General features: G+C 39.2%; 1 protein-coding gene across 1 annotated transcript in view; it reads right to left on the bottom strand.

The window, feature by feature from the left end:
- The window catches only part of SOX5 (SRY-box 5), a 393,207-nt gene that overhangs the window by 32,238 nt on the left and 342,079 nt on the right, over positions 1–18,890 (bottom strand). The window contains exon 11 of the mRNA XM_006090652.3: positions 8,694–8,871. Within this exon, the coding sequence (XP_006090714.1) occupies positions 8,694–8,871 (178 nt within the window). The remainder of the gene's footprint in view (positions 1–8,693; positions 8,872–18,890) is intronic.

Below are 18,890 nucleotides of genomic sequence, written 5' to 3'. Positions count from 1 at the left end.
AAAAACATCTGGGCCATAAATCCTCTAATCTGCCAAAACACGCTATTAAATCCCATGATTTGTTGAAAAACACTAAGATTAAAGAAAGGAAATATAAAATGGCTAGCTGCCGTGTTAGGAAAGTGTTATTAATACTATTTCTTTGTCTCAATTATGAATGTTCTGGTACTAAAGAGCCTTGTCTAATCATGTCAGATTACACATCCTCGTTGTATAGCGAGACTCTTCTATCTGATCTGCTGATTGCCAAAACACATAGAAACCCACTTGCTGCCTAAACATTTCTATTGAAGAAGCTGATGTGAGATTAGGGCAGCACTGCCTCCCCCCACCCCTTACTGTGCACAGACCAGACCTTGTCCTCTGCTTTCCTTCAAGCAGAAAGATAAGTTCTAGTGCAGTCCATGCAAGAGGAAGCCTGGACCTACTATGCAGGGTGGGGCAAAAGTAGGTTTACAGTTGTGAGTACGTGAAACAGCTTATTCTTATTTATTAATTATTGTCTTATTTTCCATATGAACAACTGACTGAAGGTCAGACCTACAAGGTTAATATTTACTATAAAAGATGGTTGTTTTAACATTATATTATGCTGACTTGGACAAGCTTCTTGATATATGATTCTTGAGGTATTCTGTTCATAAATACTACCACTCTAAAAAGCAATACAGCTCTGATATGGCAGTGATGGTCTTGGTATATGTTCTTTTAGTAACATCCTAAGTGGACAGCTTGATTTTCCTACCCTCTAACCCCTGTATATGTACAACCAGGCATCACACATTTTTGTAGTCTATTTAGCTTCTCCAGAGCACATATATGTGTGAAATGGTTTGGCACATGGCACTGAATACAAGTATTAATTCTTTATGCTTTTTAGGTGCTGCCAATATAACATTATGAAGGAAAAATAATTAATATAGATGCAAAATGAATGCAAATTGTTACGGGGTAAATGACTGATGGACATATGCTCTGTCATGGCTAGTTCCAAGTTGAGGTGTGTATTCCTGTGCAGGTGGAAATAGAAGTTTACTTTAAAGTAAACGTTCTTGCTCTTAGAGACTCTTGAGTTTTGGTTCACATGCGATCTGGAATTCTAACATTTGTACCTCTTGTGTTAAATCATAAAAGCCATTTATATACCATAGACTGAATCTTAATGGGATTGTTTGGTGGTTCTTCACATTTTTTTTCTATTCATAGTCACCAAATTACCATTCTTGCTGACTCCCTCTCTTGGTAGATGGTCTGGCCTTTGATTTTGAAAAGACCAAAAACAGAATTTCACCTTCCTGCTCCTTACCCTACCCCCGCCCATTGTTACCCCATGCAGCTTCAAATCTATCTCCATTTATGCCTCTTCTTCTGTCAGTAAAATGTGCCTCTGTTTTCATTCAAGGAAAATCCCTTGCACTCATGTTCTAGATTCCTACCCCTCATCATCGGTTATTTTCTTTCACATTTGTCATCTGCTCTTCTCTCCCATCTCCACCATCTCAACTTGTAAGTACCTAAGGTTCTCTCCTAAAACAGGCACATAAAGTCTCTCCCTCCTTGTTGTCCCCTTGTTCCAGCTCTGTCACTCTACCTTCTAAGCCAAGCTTCTCAAAGATTCAAATTCTCCTGTCCCTTCCTCACTCTCCCATTCCTGTTACAATCTTGTTCCTGCTTGCTGTGTTCTTTTAATTGTCAATCTAAGGGGCATTTTCCATTCTCTGCAGAATGACCGCACTGACCATCGCCTCACTGAAATGCCTTCCTTCCTTGTCGCTCATCATAGCACTGGATCCCCTCTCCTCTCCGACTCCTCCATCTATATGTCCTTTCCTGGGATCCTTTCTTCACCTGCTCTTTAGATTGAGCTTCAGGGTTTCAACCCTCAAAAGAAGTGTGTGTTTTAGAATTGGACAATGCTGAAGTAAAATCCTAGCTTTGCCACTTACTAGCTATATAAATTGCAAAATTTATTTCACTTTTCTATGTCTCAGTGGTCTCATTGGTCACAACGAAAATGTTGTGAAGATTAGATGAGTTAATCTGTTTTTTTTTTAGTATCACAAGTGGTCCCTGACAGTTATTCTGTAACTGGCGGTTCATTTGCCAAATAGCATTAGTAAAACAGAGAAGATTTGGGCATTGGGTTCAGATGGATCTGGGTTTCTAATTCTCAGAAAGTGTGATATTTGACAAATTATAATAATCTCACTGAGTTTCCATTTCCCTCACCTGTAAAATAAATGTAACCTCCATGGAAGAATTACATAAAATAATACATGTGAAGGTATATATAGCTCTTGGTATCTGAGAAGACAGTAAAAAGCATTATTCCTTTTTTTTCTTTCTGCTTTCATTTCCAAGATATGTGTACCTCAGCAGTCTTGTTATGATAAAGTCCAAGAGGAGGTGTCATTTCTTGCTGAGAGAGAGGTTCAATTAAATAGAAGTCCCCCATCAGAGTCCAAAAAGACCCAAAATGATGACCTGATACATCTTATTCTTCCTTCATTATATACTGAGGCAGCGATTGTATCTACAGGCAGAATTAGAAGATGGGCATGTGTTTAGGAGAGACACAGTGAACCTCAATCTTGGGAGGGAAGTGAGAGGACAAAGGCCAATATGGCTCCAGTTAGCATCCCAGATGAGATGTGGGAAGCACAGGTTAGGAATCATCACCAGCTTCACCAGATTCTGTAATCTTATAAAATTTACCACAAATTGATGTTTTGCATCTCAGTGATGCTTCTTAACCACTAACAACAAAATTCTTAAAATTAAAAAAGACCCTTTTATATGTTTTCAGAGGCAGAAAAAAATGGGCAAATGAGCAAGTCCAATCTTAGCAAGGGTAAAATTAAACAGAAAAAGCGAGTAATGGCTGCTCCACAATGAAAATAAACCAACATTGAAAGGTAGGAGGAAAAGCAGGAAGTACCTGTAATGGGTTAAGTTGTGTCTCTCAAAAGGAAATGTCCCTGTCTCAGGCTAACCCCTGGTATCTGTGAATGTGACTTTATTTGGAAATACAGTTCTTTTTTTTAAAATATATTTTATTGATTTTTTTACAGAGAGGAAGGGAGAGAGAAAGAGTGTTAGAAACATCGATGAGAGAGAAACATCGATCAGCTGCCTCCTGCACACCCCCCATCGGGGATGTGCCCGCAACCAAGGTACATGCCCTTGACCGGAATCGAACCTGGAACCCTTCAGTCCGCAGGCCGATGCTCTATCCACTGAGCCAAACCGGTTAGGGCTGGAAATACAGTTCTTAACAGACTCTATTGAAATGAGATCACCCTGATTTAGGGTGGGCCTTAATCCAACGACTGGTGTCTTTATGAGAGAAAGGAAAGTTTGACATAAGGAGACACAGGGAAGAAGGTCATGTGACTATGGAGGCAAAGTTTGGATTTTGCATCTAAAAATCAAGGAACACTAAGGACTGTCAGCAACCATTAGGAGCTAATCAAGAAGCATGAGACAGATTTCCCTGACATTCCAGAAGGAACTAATCCCTACTGACACTTTGACTTTGGATTTCTAGCTTCCAATCAGTGATAGAATAAATTTGTTTCAAGCTACCCAGTTTGTGATTGGTTGCATCAGCCTTAGAATTCAATAGATCACATTTGATCCTAAACATAATCCTAAGAGTCAAGGGGTAGAGTCAAGGGGTGATTCCTAGTACTGTGAAATATCTACTGTCCGACTCAAATCCTTATTCCTAGTTACATACATCTGCCTCCTAAGGTTCTCTACTTGAATGTCCCATGAGTATCTGAAATGCAGTGTGTCTAGAACAGAATTCATCATCTCCCACTTCCTCAATCTGTTCTTTCTACACCCATAGCCCATGCCGGTTGCCCATGCCGTCACCTGGGAGTCATCTAAGACACCTCCTTTACCCAAACATATAAAAGGCAACCACAACCGAGCCCTGACAGCTCTGTCTGCTCCTTGCTCTCACATGTGCTTCTTCTCGATCCCCACATACCCTACGTTTGCTGAAGCCACCTCATAGCTCACTTGGGCTAATGCCATAACCTCCTAACTGGTTCCCCTATCTTCAGGCTTACACTCCTTGAATCCATCTCCTACTCTGCTTGCAGATACAACATTCCAAAATATCCCAAAACAAGGAATTTGGATCATGTCACTTTATCTGATCAAAAAGCTCATCTCTTGGTACCCCAGTGCTTAAGGGAGCATTATAAGATGATGATTTTGTGAAGCAAAATAACCCCATGTTCCAATAAATGTGGAAAATACTAATGAAAGTTAAAAAGGTTTCTTCAATGCACAAGTTCTCAAAATCTTGAATATGTTCATGTGCATCATGGATCTGCAAGAAGTAACAATAATATGCAGCCTTTCCCAAATATACTGAAACAGGAAACACTTTAATGCTCCCCACGAAACGTCATTCTAGGATAAACTCCAAACACTTTAAAATGGCCTAAACATCTCTTCATGATGTCAACTCTGCTTATCTTTCCCGGGTCATTTCTTGCTAGTCTCTCAGGAGTTCTGTGCTGCACGGAACTATTTCCTGTTCTAAGGACAGCCTTCCTCCTCCCGCCCACCTCTGTTGCCCAAGCTTGTCTTTTACTGAAATACGCTCTCTTCCTGGTGTGTTTGGGAATTTATTTAAATGTCACTCTTCTGTAAGGACTTTGCTGACATGCCCCAGACATAGTCCTTGGCAGCATTAGTACTTCCCATTTATCTGCTCCTTCAAAACCTTGTAAATGTTCTTACTGTGTCATTGTAGCTCGTTTTCTAAATTTGTCTTTCACACCAATCTCTGAACTCACTACTTGAGGGCATTTTTTTTTCTTTTAGTCTTTTATTCCTTTGGCCCATAGCAGACTGTTGAAGGAATAAATGCATATTTCTAAGTTGAAAGTTTCCAGTTTATAATTCCAAGTTCATTGATTTTCTATGTCATCATATCAATGGAGGCCTGTACTATATATCATGGATTTATTAAAATTCATGAGCTTAATAAATGCTATCAGGGCAATACAAATTCTTATTTAGTACATACTTATTTTACATTTGGTTTTTCAGCTATAAGTAAAAGTAAAGGCCCAGGTGTTTTAAATTATTTTCAATACATATTAATATTTTTTACGATTTTTGACATCATATCATCATCAAATTTGGGGCACCTTATTATTTCTTCACATGTGAAATCTCTCAAGAATTAGTTGAATAATAAACATGAGTGCAAATTGTAAATTGTGAAATGTTTTGTGAATGTTAATTGCCAGATGTTGAATGATACCCCTAACGTCCTGATAATCCAATGGCTACCTATGTAACTATTACACAATTCTTGTTCAGTAACTTACCCTCAGAAAAGTTTTTCTCATAAAAAATGTAAATGTATTTGAGCTAATATTCTCCTTCATGGCATCATATTTTAAATGAGCAAGTTGCAGAAATAAAATACCAAATTAATGGACCTCAAAGTGTTTCCCTTCATCTTATTGAATCTGTGTGTGTACACACATTTGCTCAGGCAAAATTTCACTTATCCATCAGGAATGAAGAGTAAGAATAATATGTTTTAGTGTTTTAGAGATGATAGAACAAAGACCATGGCATCTAAGCCTCAGTCCAACTCTTTCACCTGCTTATCCTCCAGGCTTAGAAAAATGTATGGCATAGAGAAGATGTTTAATACCCATCTATTGGATGAATGAGTGAAAGGTTAAATAGATGCCTGATTAAAGCATGTAATACAGAGAGACTACCAATAGGCAATAACTAAAAATAAAGCATCCCAACCTGGACTCTGATTTTAAGGCCTCAACCTCCACTGGATGTGAGTTGGCCAAGTTACTAAGTTTCTGTGTATGTGTTTCCTTGAAACTAAACCAGAGGTAATAAACAGAGTCACAGAGCTATCTACACCATGAGAGCAACTTACTTAGAGTCCCTAGTAAGCACTTAGCCACTGTAGGCCTCTGTTCTTTATCTGTAAAATAACAAGTTTTGACTATTTGATATGGATATCTGCTCCATCTAGTTAAGGCTCTATACTTCTAAAATTAACTGCAGTGAGAAAATAGATTAAAAATGCTTTGAAAAAAGTTAAAAGTGTTCTATACATGTGCAATGTAAGTGAAAACGGCCAATGAGGGAAAGATAACATCTGGTCAAGAGCTTCTAAAATTATCCATCAATCATCTGAACCTTCCCTGGCTTTTAAGGATTCTTTCTTTGGAGCTGCCTATCATTTGCCAACCATATTAAAAACATCCTTATATAATATACTGTAATATTGGTCACCAACCTCAAAAACTCACTTTCTATATTTATGGCTGGTAGGTATATAACAATGAACCCATGTCATTAATGATACCTTTAGTTATCTTTTAGTTCACAGTTTTCCATGCTTTATTAATGGCATAACACATTAATTCTTCTTTCAGGAGTGACCTTTACAACACCATTAATGCTCAGAGCTTTTATCCAACTACATTATTACTCATTATAGTTTCAGCTTTCAACATCTGCCATTTGTTGAAAATAGAAAAGCAAATTGTAGTGCCCTCAACTCCTTGGAAAATATGAGGAATATGTGTGTGGTGAAGGGATGTTTCAGGGAACAAAATAAGAGAAGTTTTAGTAGTGGAGAAAGTCAGATGACAAATATCATTAAATATATTCTTGCCTTTCTAAAATATTTTCTTATACTTAATCTTTGGAATGCTAATGTATAAAATCCTCATCTAAAAATACATATGCATTAGTTATTCCATTAGTTTAATATTCTAGTTCTAATGATATTACAAAAGTAACTCATATACCAACACTGTGATATTTACTAGGATAAGCCTTCATGTCTATTATGGAAATAAATCATTCTTGCCAAATAAAGTATTGTTTTTTCTCGTTCTTTTTTTTACCAACTTAGGACATGAAAGCAAGTCTTTATCTTGGTGTCCATTAAGGATGTTGAGCAGAGTGACTGAGAGTTTGACCATAACCGCATGGTGCATAATAATAAAAAGCACACATACACCCAACCTTTTTCAGACTTCTCAGAATTTAAGTTTTCATTGTTTCTCTTCTTATTGCTGCCCCACTGGCCCACACTGACTTTCTGTTGGCAAATAATCTGGAATTCTACTTTGTGAAGATGGAAGCAATTGGAATACATCCCTCCAGCTTTCTTTCTATCCATCCCACAATTTCTTCACAACTTTACTTCTTTTTTCTTTATTTCCTTCAGTCTTAGAAAAAACAAGGGACTTTTCTCCTTTCCAAAGTTAATCCTTTCTCCTTATCTCTTGTTGTTGCATCATCACTGATGCACTCTTTTATATCTATATATCTCTCCAATTCTTATTCCCTTTGAAAAATAATATGGTTTTTCTATTCTAAAACCTATCACTACTCAGCGTTCTCAAAATTACTTTTAAACAGCAAGCTTACAAAGAGACTGGTTTATATATCAAATGCTCTTTTTTTCCTCATATTCTTCAAATAGTTGTAATTGGAATTCTGCTACACCCTTGTACTAACCTCTCTCTGAGTCTACCCACCCATAAGCTCCAACTAAATCCTAATGTTTTTATTCTTCGTGTTCTTTAACTTTTCTGCCCCATTCAGTTTTAGCTCTGATCACTTTCTACTACACCCTCATTCTATACCTAGCCAAATCAATGTTTCTCAAAAGTGTACTATTTTACTGCTTTTTTTGTTTTGTTTTGTTTTTGTGTGGTTTTTTTTTTTTTACAGTCTAAATTTCTAGGGCTATAACTCTTCTTCAAGGCTCCACTTGAAATAGATTATCCCCAGCTTAGCCTCCCTTGATCCTTCCCAAATAGAATTCTACACTCTCCTCTTTATGAACAAAGGATTGTATCTGTGCTCTGGAATATTACTTACTATGGCTGACTTGTGCTGTAGGATGATTTTCCCCCCAACTAAACCTTGAGCTCCTTGAGGACTGGTCTGTGCTAGCCTCCTCATAATATATACAAATGACAAACATTTTAATAAATGCGCAATTAATTAAGTGCTGTCTAATTTCTGTTACTAAAATACAAACTATTAAAAATTTTAAAAGCTTATAGAAGCATTTTTTTAAAAAAATTAAATCTTTATTGCTGAAAGTATTACATATGAGAAACATTCTCTAGTGTTTGGCTACTCTACTGAAATGACAATTTTGGAGAAATGAAGCTATCAACTTTTTATAATACTTTTAATATATTCAGGTACATTTCAAGTGGTGTGGAACTAAACAAACTTCACATCCTGATGGTTGACTGCTAAACCAGGCAGAAGGTATTTCATTATTATGTATACTTTGTACATATCACAAAATATAAAAATAAATTTCAGTGATGGAAAAGGCAAGTCACCTGACAACAGCATTCTGGAACCACTGCTCTCTGTGATTAGACATAAGGCCTCTTTTATATAAACTTAGGAACATCAGTTATAGCAACAAACATAAGCAGTTCAATTTGATTTTCAGGGGGAAATTATAACTTGGAGTTCAGTTACAAATTCCAATTGCATGTTAAAACAGACCTATGAGGCTCATCAAATTGGAACTCTCGTATGGAACTAAAGCCATGAACAGGGTATGTGTGATTTGCCATTAAAAGATGATTTCATTCAATTGCCACAAACAGAAAATCAGCAAGAACAAAAGAAACAGAACTTACCTATTGTGCTAACTCTGGCTGAAGGACTAGCTAATGCTGCTGGGACAGAGGCTTTGAGGGGGCCCGCCCCACTGCTTATTCTCAGAGCTGGCATATGGGGAGAGGTGGGTGATGTGGGTGATTTGCCATCAGAGGTCTTGGGTTTAGCTGATAGGTTCAGTGGCTGTGCCACTTCATCCTGCAATGATCATTAGAACATGAGTTGTGATAAGGAAAAGCTGATTACAAATGCCTAGAAAAACACAGGTAGAGTGCCTGTCCTTTCCCACCACGTTACTCTACCAATCAGTGATCTTAGCATTCAATCTGAACATCACAAATGTTTGGTCAGCTGTCAAAAACGTCACTGTGAACTACATATTATGAAACGCCTTTTGTATCACATAAAGTACAAGTACACTCAACCATCCAGAAAGCAAATAACTGACATCACCTGTAAGAAATATTCTGAAAGAGCTATTATTTGTACTATTCATTTTTATTGAGAGACAATACATTGTTCATATAAAATTATGATGTAGACAGCTTTTATCCAACCTCCAGAGAAGAGGGTTTGAGTCCCAAGCATCTTTGTAGCCTGGTGCTTAGGTAGAGTTCCTGGAACATCCATGATGGAGGAGTGAAATGGTGTGTAGCTCTGATCAGAACTGCTCCCCAAATCAAATACAAAAAAGAAAAACAAAACTTTCTAACTGTTAGAAAATAACCCCTTTTCTTAAGTTTCCTAGGAGCACTTTTGGGTTTAATAAAAAATGGAAACAATATAATTAGCATTATATTAATATGTACTATTTATGTGCAACAATGTTCTAAACATTTAACATTACATTTTTTAAAATCCAAATTTGTTTTACATATTTTCCTTACAGTGCACTACATGGTGGTATAAAGATTTGTATGTGGTCAGTCAGCAGGTATGGTGATTTTCAATTGTTCTATGCTTGCACAGGTCAAGTTTGCATAGTTCACATTTTACTTTATAACTATCCATATTAGCCCTTATGAGTACAATTATCACTCAAATTTTTATTGCAATATATAAGAATCAGACATGACATCACTTTTTTCATTACAAACAAAAAGTTATTACTTTTCTGTGCTCTAAAATTAAAATATTGCATAATTTGCTTGTGTTTTATTGTTTAAATTACATCCAGTTTTACATAGGTACTACTATAGAATAAAAATATAGCTTCCTCCTTGGCCAGGTGGCTCTATTGGTTGGAGCATTGTCCCGTACATCAAAAATGTTGCAGGTTCCATCCCCAGTTAGGGTGCATATGGGAAGCAATCAATCAATGTTTCTCTCACATCAATTTCTCTCTCTCTCTCTTTCTCTCTCTCTCTCTCTCTCTCTCAAACTAAAAAAAAATACATATCATTGGGTGAGGATTTAAAAAAATATATATAGCCCTAACTGGTTTGGCTCGGTGGATAGAGCGTTGGCCTGCGGACTGAGGGGTCCCGGGTTCGATTCTGGTCAAGGGCATGTACCTTGGTTTCCGGCACATCCTTAGTAGGGGGTGTGCAGGAGGCAGCTGATCGATGTTTCTCTCCCATCGATGTTTCTAACTCTCTATCCCTCTCCCTTCCTCTCTGTAACAAATCAATAAAATATATTTAAATACATATATATATAGTTTCCACTTAGCTACTGTTTAATCTTCATGAGTTAAGTACATAAAATATCTACCAGTAGTAGCAGGATAACTTGTCAAAATTGGAACAGTTTGAATCAAATGGTGTGACTTGGTGACATTGAAACCTGTTAATAAACATGTTAATTAATGCATACAAAATTTTATGTATATATTTACTGAAAAACACTGTAACAAGGCACTTTATAAAAATGGCAAAATGGTGTAATATAACATCTATTTCCAATTTATATTTTAAAGTGGTTTATTGTTAGATTTTATTGTTAGCTGCACTTATGAAACCTATGAACAGGCTAGGGAAAACAGCTAACATTTTTTTTTCAATTCTATTTTCTGTTTCAGAGAAAAGAACAGTTACCTGAAAATCCATGAGATAATTCAATGGCAATCTGGGGTCATGTTAGATGCATAATAAGTTAATGACCATTATACCAAATTTGTATGGATTCATAGAATTTTGTAAAAAAGTGAAGTAAGATAATTCCATGACTGGCTTAATATATTTTTTGAAAAGTTTACTTTAGCTTTTTTAAAAGTACTGGGGCAAAATCATCCCTCCATTTTTCAATTTGAACATTTAGTTGGGCTGGTCAGCCAAAATCCATATATATGATGCTATGGTTGGCAGAAACCCAGGGGTACTGTTTCCCCTTTTTTACTCTCCTCCAGTATGAATGACTCTGTCTCAAAATGTGGTCCGTGGACTAGCACCACCAGCACCACCTGGGAACTTGTTAGAAAGGCAAATTCTTTATCCTTAGAAACTTCGGAGGTGGGTTCCAGCAATGTGTGTTTTAACAAGCATTCCCAGGTGATTCTGATGCACACTAATGTTTGAATGACACTGCCTTATATAATATACAGGGAGATTACTAAAATATATGCGTATTGGCTTCAAACCCCTTTAAAAAACTTCCTCAGTATAAGGAGGTAACATTAAAAATGATGTAATAGTAGCTCAATCCTGAATTTTTTTTTATCAGAACATAGCATTATATGCTAATAATAATAAATAAAAATATGCATGTGCATAATAAAATAAATGCTACTGAGATTCGGTGAGACAATAAGGACTAGAATCCACATTTTCTCCCTGAAATTCCGCCAAAATATCCTGTCAGAAGGGAGCTTCATTGACTGTTTACTATGCAGCTGTAAATAGTCGAGGCACTTTTCCCCCATCAAACGTCGCACCTGCTCACTACCTTCTGTGTGAAACCACTAGCTTTTGTCATGACAGCCTGAAAACTTCCTCTGACAGCATCACAACTCTTGCAGAAGTTTTGAGGGGATGTTTGGAGAAACTGAAGGTGGCTGTTCCACTTGACTGTGCAGAAAGAAAAGAGAGGAGCGAGTATGTTCGCAGAGTTGCTACACAGATTTACCAGCTCAGAGGAAATGGTGAGTGTGTGTAGAGAGAGGACGGTGGTGTCCCTGAAGATGATGCAGTTGTGGTGCTGATGGGGTGAAAGGTCACTGGCTGTGCTTTAAGCACTGAGAACTATTACATGCGCATACTGAAAAAGGACTACCCAAAGCAATGATCAGAGCAAGAGATCCACTGGGGTTCTTAATATTCTCCTCCATTCGAGGCAGCATGATGTCTGAAATCCAAAAAGTGCAAAGCCCTAAGGACATAATAGAGGTCGACAGGTCCAAAGTTGGCAGGAATGTCATTCATAATTGCCCTTTCATTCTCTTTCTTTGTGTGACCAGGCTAATGGTATATTAATAAGAACCCACATGCTTGATCCTTATACTGGTAGCTATAAAAATAATTTTGACCCATTATCTAATATTTCACAATTTGATTCTTGTAATAATTTATAACAGAGCTACTATAGCAAATACTTATTATTTATGAAGAATACAGTAGTTTACCATTTTCTATTAATTATTTTTTAAAAATATTTTTATTGATTTCAGAGAGGAAGGGAGAGGAAGAGAGAGATAGAAATATCAATGATGAGAGAGAATCATTGACCGGCTGCCTCTTGCACATCCATTACTGGGGATCCAGCCAGCAACCCCAGGCATGTGCCCTTGACCAGAATTGAACCTGGGACCTTCAGTCCACAGACTGATGCTCTATCCACTGAGGCAAACTGGCTAGGGCTCTATTAATTATTTTTTACTTGACTAGATAAAAATTAAAACACCATAACTATGAAATGGAAGTGGACTATTCATTTATGGGATGTAGCCTCCTAATTATGAATATGCACAATAAGTGCCAAATGTAAGGCTTTTTCTACTTTGTTTATTATTTGCAATATCTCATTTAGGAGAAATTTTAAAGCTTAGCATGATTAGCCTATAGTTTTAAATATAAAGTATACATTTAAAAATTAAGATATATAATCCTATAAAATGAAAGGCTAATATGCAAATAGACCGAACAGCAGAACATCCAGAACAACTGAACCGAACAACTGGTCACTATGATGTGTGCTGACCACCAGGGGGGGTGCGCGGAACATGGCAGGTGTCAGCCATGCAGTGGAATAGTGGAGCAGGTGAGTGGGGGCACCAGACCAAGGCGGGGCATCGGTCGCTGTCATCGGGGCGAGCCTCTGGTGGTTACTGAAAATTCTTTGCTCCCACGTGCTGTGGTCCCACCGGCGATCACATGTGCAGCCAGCATTGACCCCACTCGCACCTGCCACCAGCGCCGGATCCGCCACTCACACCCACTGCCAGTGCTGGCCCCACTCACACCTGCAGCCGGCACTGCAGCTGCCGCTCGCACCCACTGCCGGTGCCCGGCGCCAGTCCCAATCACTTGGTCCATCAGCAGATGTGAGTGGCAGCTGCTGGCTCTGATTGCCCCTGAGGGCTTCTCCACCTCCCCCTGCTCCTGAGGGGCTATTGGGGCAGCAGCCGCCACTTGTACCCACCGCTGGCGCCAGCCTCAATGGCTCCACACTGTCAGCGGGTGTGAGCGGGGGCAGCAGGAGTGGGTGGGGCTGCTGGCATACAGGGAACAGGAGGTCGCTGCAAGAGGGGCTGGGGGGGCGTGGAGGATGGGCCGAGACCTGCCCCTGGGCCTACCAGCCTCATGGCCCACAGTTCCTTTCAAGGTGTACAAATTCGTGCACTGGGTCCTGGTTTACATATAAACAAACATAAGTAATTTTCAAGGTCAAGAAAGCATTGGAAAAGAAAGTGAAGAAAACAATTTTCTGTTAATTACTGGTCCAATTGTTAAATTACGTTGTCAGTTAAAACTTTTTAAAAAATATGTATTTTTATTTATTTCAGAGAAGAAGGGAGAGGGAGAGATAGAAACATCAATGATGAGAGGGACTCATTGATTGGCTGACTCCTGCATGCCCCCTACTGGGGATCAAGCCTGCAACCTGGGCATGTGCCTTTAACCAGAATCAAACCCAGGCCCTTGAGTCTGCAGGCCAACACTCTATCTACTGAGCCAACCCAGCTAGGGCTGTCAGTTCAAATGTTTGAAAATAGCATATATCATACATATTTCCTTTATATACAAATTGGTAGATAAAACTAATCTTATGTGTCTGTTGAATAGCTCCAAACTTGTATGTGATAAATATAGAGCAAACATGTGTAAGTTAAGGTAAGCACTAATAGAAGGCTATTATTTACATTCATAGAATTATATTTATTTCAAGTCAATCATTTATTTAATTTTCAATACTATGAAGTAATTAATAAACAAAGAAGGGAAACTATGGTTGAGAAAGTTTTAATGAACCTTGGTTTGTGGACTCAACATACAATATTCTTCATTTACATGACAAATTAAAATTACATTTAAAAGATGTTAATGGAATATAATTTCTGAAATTCAGGCTTAGCCATATTAATACTACCACATAATAAGCCATATAATGGTTAATAAACATGCAATAATAAAATAAATACTCACATTTTCTACTTTATACATTCGTTTAAAAGTTGAGGCACACATCATTGACTTATTTTGGTGATTTTTTTATGTGCATGTTTCTCACACTATATAGCACTGAACATTTTCTTCCTTTATACTAAAGAGTTAACTAAGACAATTTTTTGAGAGAAAATATCAAGGGTTTGTGTACAATATGCCAGAAATATAGTAATTCATATAGTAATGTATAAGAGAATACTATTTTGTATATCCACATACAAGTTTTAGGAACCTATTCATGCTATAGCTTCTTCCAATAAAGTCTTTGCTAATCGTAGTTGTCTGGGATAGAATGCAAAGCACGTACAACCCAAACAAACATAATAGTTCAGGCATGTTCCATTTACTTAGAGCTACTATAAGTTGTCTGAATGCAAACACTTCACTTAATATCAGCTTGTGGTCACCATATAAAAATATCATGGAGTTCCTAATTAAATTGTATCCCAGCCAATGAAAATCCCCACACACATAAATAATAAATTAGATAAGGAAATAAGTTTGACACAAATATAGAGCCTTACATGCACTGGAGAAATACCAACTGTCATCATGGATGCAGGGGTTATTCTATGTAAAATATAAAGTTAAATATATTTCATTTAGATGGTTTTCAAGTAATAAGTTTATTCTATAAAAAACGTGTTACTCTAATATAACTGTATAATATTCATCATGTTATAATGCACAAAGACCAAACACATTCTGATGTTTGATTTCTATAAGAAATCAAATAATTATATGATAAAACGCATTCTCTAGAATCCTGGAGGGTTATTTCTCTCTTATTACTCCTTAGCCTTCATTCACTTCTTGCTAAGGATTTTTAATAGGGATGTCAGTATCCTAAAGAAGTCTACTTCTTTCTTTCTATTTTCATCCTTGCTGTTCACAGCATGGAAATATGCTCACATGTGGATCTTGGACCACAAAATGGACCACTAAGAATGTGCAAATGATTGTACCCTCCAGAAAAAGCATTCATCTCTTATTGATTCATTCTCTAATTCATTCTCTAGTATCTAATTGATAATCTAGTTTATGGCATATCACAGTTGTCTCAAAATTCTACTTCCTTAAATATTTACCTAAATGACTCATTGAAAGTGAAACACTTATTTGGTAGTTAACAAATGTATAGCACTCTAACGGCAATGGACAAGACCATGTACATTTATTCAAGCATCCATCCATCCATTCATCATTTATTGAATAAAATTTCAACTATTTATTAATGACTGTTATATGTCAGGCATTAGAAAAACGCAAGTGACCTAACATCTAGGCATGTGGCTTTGAGGCTTTTGTTTTGTGTGGTCAGTAATAAAGGAGCAAAAAGAAAAAATGCATTTCCTTTCTATTTGAGACCTAGGTATAAACATATGTAGAATTGCATCTTATTTAAACTGAATTATTTGAGGACAGGCTGCCTATGCATTTAATATATTGTTTCATTTATAAATATGCTTTGATTCTTTAATAGCCATATGGTAATTGAAATATATATATACTAGAGGCCCGGTGCACGAAATTCGTGCACTGGGGGAATGGTCCCTCAGTGTGGCTTGTGTCCTCTCACAGTCTGGGAGCTCTGGGGGGATGTCCAACTGACGGCTTAGTGGGCCTAAGCCGTCAGTCGGACATCCTTAACATTGCCACAGAGGCGGGAGAGGCTCTCACCACTGCTGCTGTACTCGCCAGCTGTGAGCCTGGCTTCCAGCTGAGCGGCTCTCCCCCTGTGGGAGCACACTGACCAGCAGAGGGCAGCTCCTGTGTTGAGTGCCTGCCCCCTGGTGGTCAGCGCACAGCATAGTGACCGGTCATTCCACCATTCAGTCATTTACATATTAGCCTTTCATTATATAGGATACGCTGTAGATGAAGCCCCTTCGAACCATAAGAAATGCAAAAAATTCACTGTTAACTCATTCTGGAATTGTCCCCACTTAAAATCAAATTGCCCCCCCTGTGGGGCATGTGCTGCACCTTGGGAACCACTGTGCTTGACACTTTTCCTCTCTGAGCTTCATTTCTGCACACGCATATACCATGGGAATTGTAATCTCTTCTCCGCCTACCTCACTGGGTTGTCATGAGGAGGTTCTGAGCTAATAAACCTAGAAAAGTTTCATCAAGTAAGTGATGTCTAAACAGGAAGGGATTGTTATTTTTAAGCCCACGGGTACCCTCGCAGGCAGCAGGTGCTGATTAGGGGAGGAGGGCATAATTGTTTCCTGAGACTGTAGCTATGGAAGCTTTGCATTGGGTTCCACAGGCCTCGGAGGGGTGGGCTCTGGCCAGCAGTGGTCATCCCTGGTGGTGCTGGCTAGGGGGAGGGGGGAGTGCTAGGGGGGTACTAGGGGGGGGTGGCAAGGCTGAAAGGGGAGTAACTGTCAAACCTCCCCACTTGGTACCATTCTTTAAATTATACATGGCCTTTTCACAGCTGTAGGTGCTCAGGGCGGGGCTCCAATCTCCTGGAGCAGGGCAGGGGCCGGGCCAGGGTGGGGCCAGGCGGGCTAGGAGGACGGGTTTAGCCGAACCCCCGGCAAGGTTCAGTGCACTTCTGCTGCGGAGACGGTGCCACTGCTGTCAGGGAGGGGGTGTTGGGGGGGATGAGTCTGACCCTGAGGGGCCGCTTAGGCCTGCCTCCACCCAGGTCTAGAGTTGTAGGGAGGAGATGTGTGCCTGGCCCCAGCAGAGGGGGCCCAGGAGTGGCAGGCCACGGGCCTCCGGTGCCTTGGGGCCCTGACGGGTTGTCGCAGGCGTGCTATTGTTGTGGGCGCCCCTGGCGGGGATGGCAGGGGAAGAGATTGGGAGTCGGAGATACGGGCTGCAGCTAACCCCAAGGCTGGGTCTTCTCCTTGTCTGGTCAGCCTCCCCATCCCCCCGAGGGTGCAGGGGCTGCAGTAGGGTGTCCGTGCAGGGGGATTGGAAGAGCTCCCCGTGGCCGCTTCCTCTTCCTTTTCTGCAGTCCAGGCTCCTGTCAAGCACTCTCCTCAGACCCCCGGGAACTTGGCTCCGGCTGCCCTGCCCCTCCATGGCTTCCTACAGCCCCTGCCCCACTTGGCTCTCCCGGCCGCCCTCCTGTCAGGAGGCTGCCAGGATGCCCTGCTGTGGGGCCACCAGGGAGTATGCGCTAAGCCTTAGCTAAGCCCCCAGCCTGCCGCAGTCCCAGACTTCGAGAGGGCACAGGCCAGGCTGAGGGACACCCCCCCCCCCAGTGCACAAATTTTTGTGCACCGGGCCTCTAGTTTATCATAAACAGTCATATGAAGTAGCAAGACTAACATATGGGCAAGAGTAAAAGCATTCATGAAACATGTTGCAAAATTAATTACGCTGCGCTATTATCCTCTCTGATGAAATAATCGTATTAAATTAAGTACGGAAGTCACATGACAAGCTGAATTGCATCCTGTGTACTAATGCCGCCCCTCTCCTCCCTAGCTTCTGATCACATTTATCTTTCCTTCCTTCTGCTATTCCTGTTGCTCACTGTGGGCACCCTCTCTCACCTTTCCCACCCAAGTAAGACATTTCTTTCCACAGTTCAGTGGAGGCTTACGAAAGAGGAAAACAAAGCACAACAGAAATATAATGAGGATCTTCAAGAAGTTTGCCTGATCTTTCCTTCATGCAGAACTTAGATGAGAAAAGGTTTACATTTGTGTGCAAGAGTCAATTAAAGAAATATAATGTAAAAATCACTTTAACGATCGTATTTATTATTTTTTAGCCCCTGAAGAATTAGAAATCCTGCTCATGTGGTCACCCCAACTTCATACTTAATGAGTAGGTTCCTGTTACCTAAAAAAATCAAGTCTATCACCTTACAGAACAGAGTCCTGCAGGCCCTTCCATGAACACAAGCTTGCTTTCAGACTTAGAGACTGCAAGATGCTTTGCCAATCAGGCAGAGAGAACTCCAGGAGTTCTTTGACAGGTAAGCTTTTGTGGTGTTAATGCTCTCATGAGACTGGATTGCCATTTAAATGCAAGCCTTACATTATTTAGCTGAAGTTGATATGTTCTAGCTTCACTTTTGGCTTCCTCATTTTGCCAGTTGATACTTTTGCTTAATATACACCTACTTCTTTTAAAAATGGATCCCAGTAGTGTACTTGGGGGTCATTTGCTTCATTGCTTTTACATTTAAATTGTTGGCCCATTTAATTTAAATGAATTCAAATAGTATTCATCATTTAATTTGTTGTATAAAATACCTCCTTGTTCCTTCTCTGTTAATACTTTAATAGAGTATTTTCTTTGTTTTCTGACTTGGTTGATTTAATGCCCCCAAACTGTCAATTATATCTACGTTTACACACATATATGTTTAAAAACAAAGAGCGGAAAGAATAAAAAGCCCGGCTTCTGGGATATCATATTTCACATTCATTTTTTTAATTTAAAAATTGCTTTAAGCCTGGCTGGTATAGCTCAGGAGCCAAGAGGCCATCAGTTTGATTCCTGGTCAGGGCACATGCCTGGGTTGCAGGCTCAATCCCCAGTAGGGGGCATGCAAGAGGCAGCTGGTTGATAATGTTTCTCTCTCATTGATGTTTCTATCTCTTTATCCCTCTCCCTTCCTTTTCTCTAATATATATATATATA

Source organism: Myotis lucifugus, unplaced genomic scaffold (assembly GCF_000147115.1).
Source record: "Myotis lucifugus unplaced genomic scaffold, Myoluc2.0 scaffold_78, whole genome shotgun sequence".
NCBI classification, from domain to species: Eukaryota; Metazoa; Chordata; class Mammalia; order Chiroptera; family Vespertilionidae; genus Myotis; species Myotis lucifugus.
Note: the sequence above shows the minus strand (reverse complement) of the source record. Positions and strands in the feature narration are given on the sequence as shown.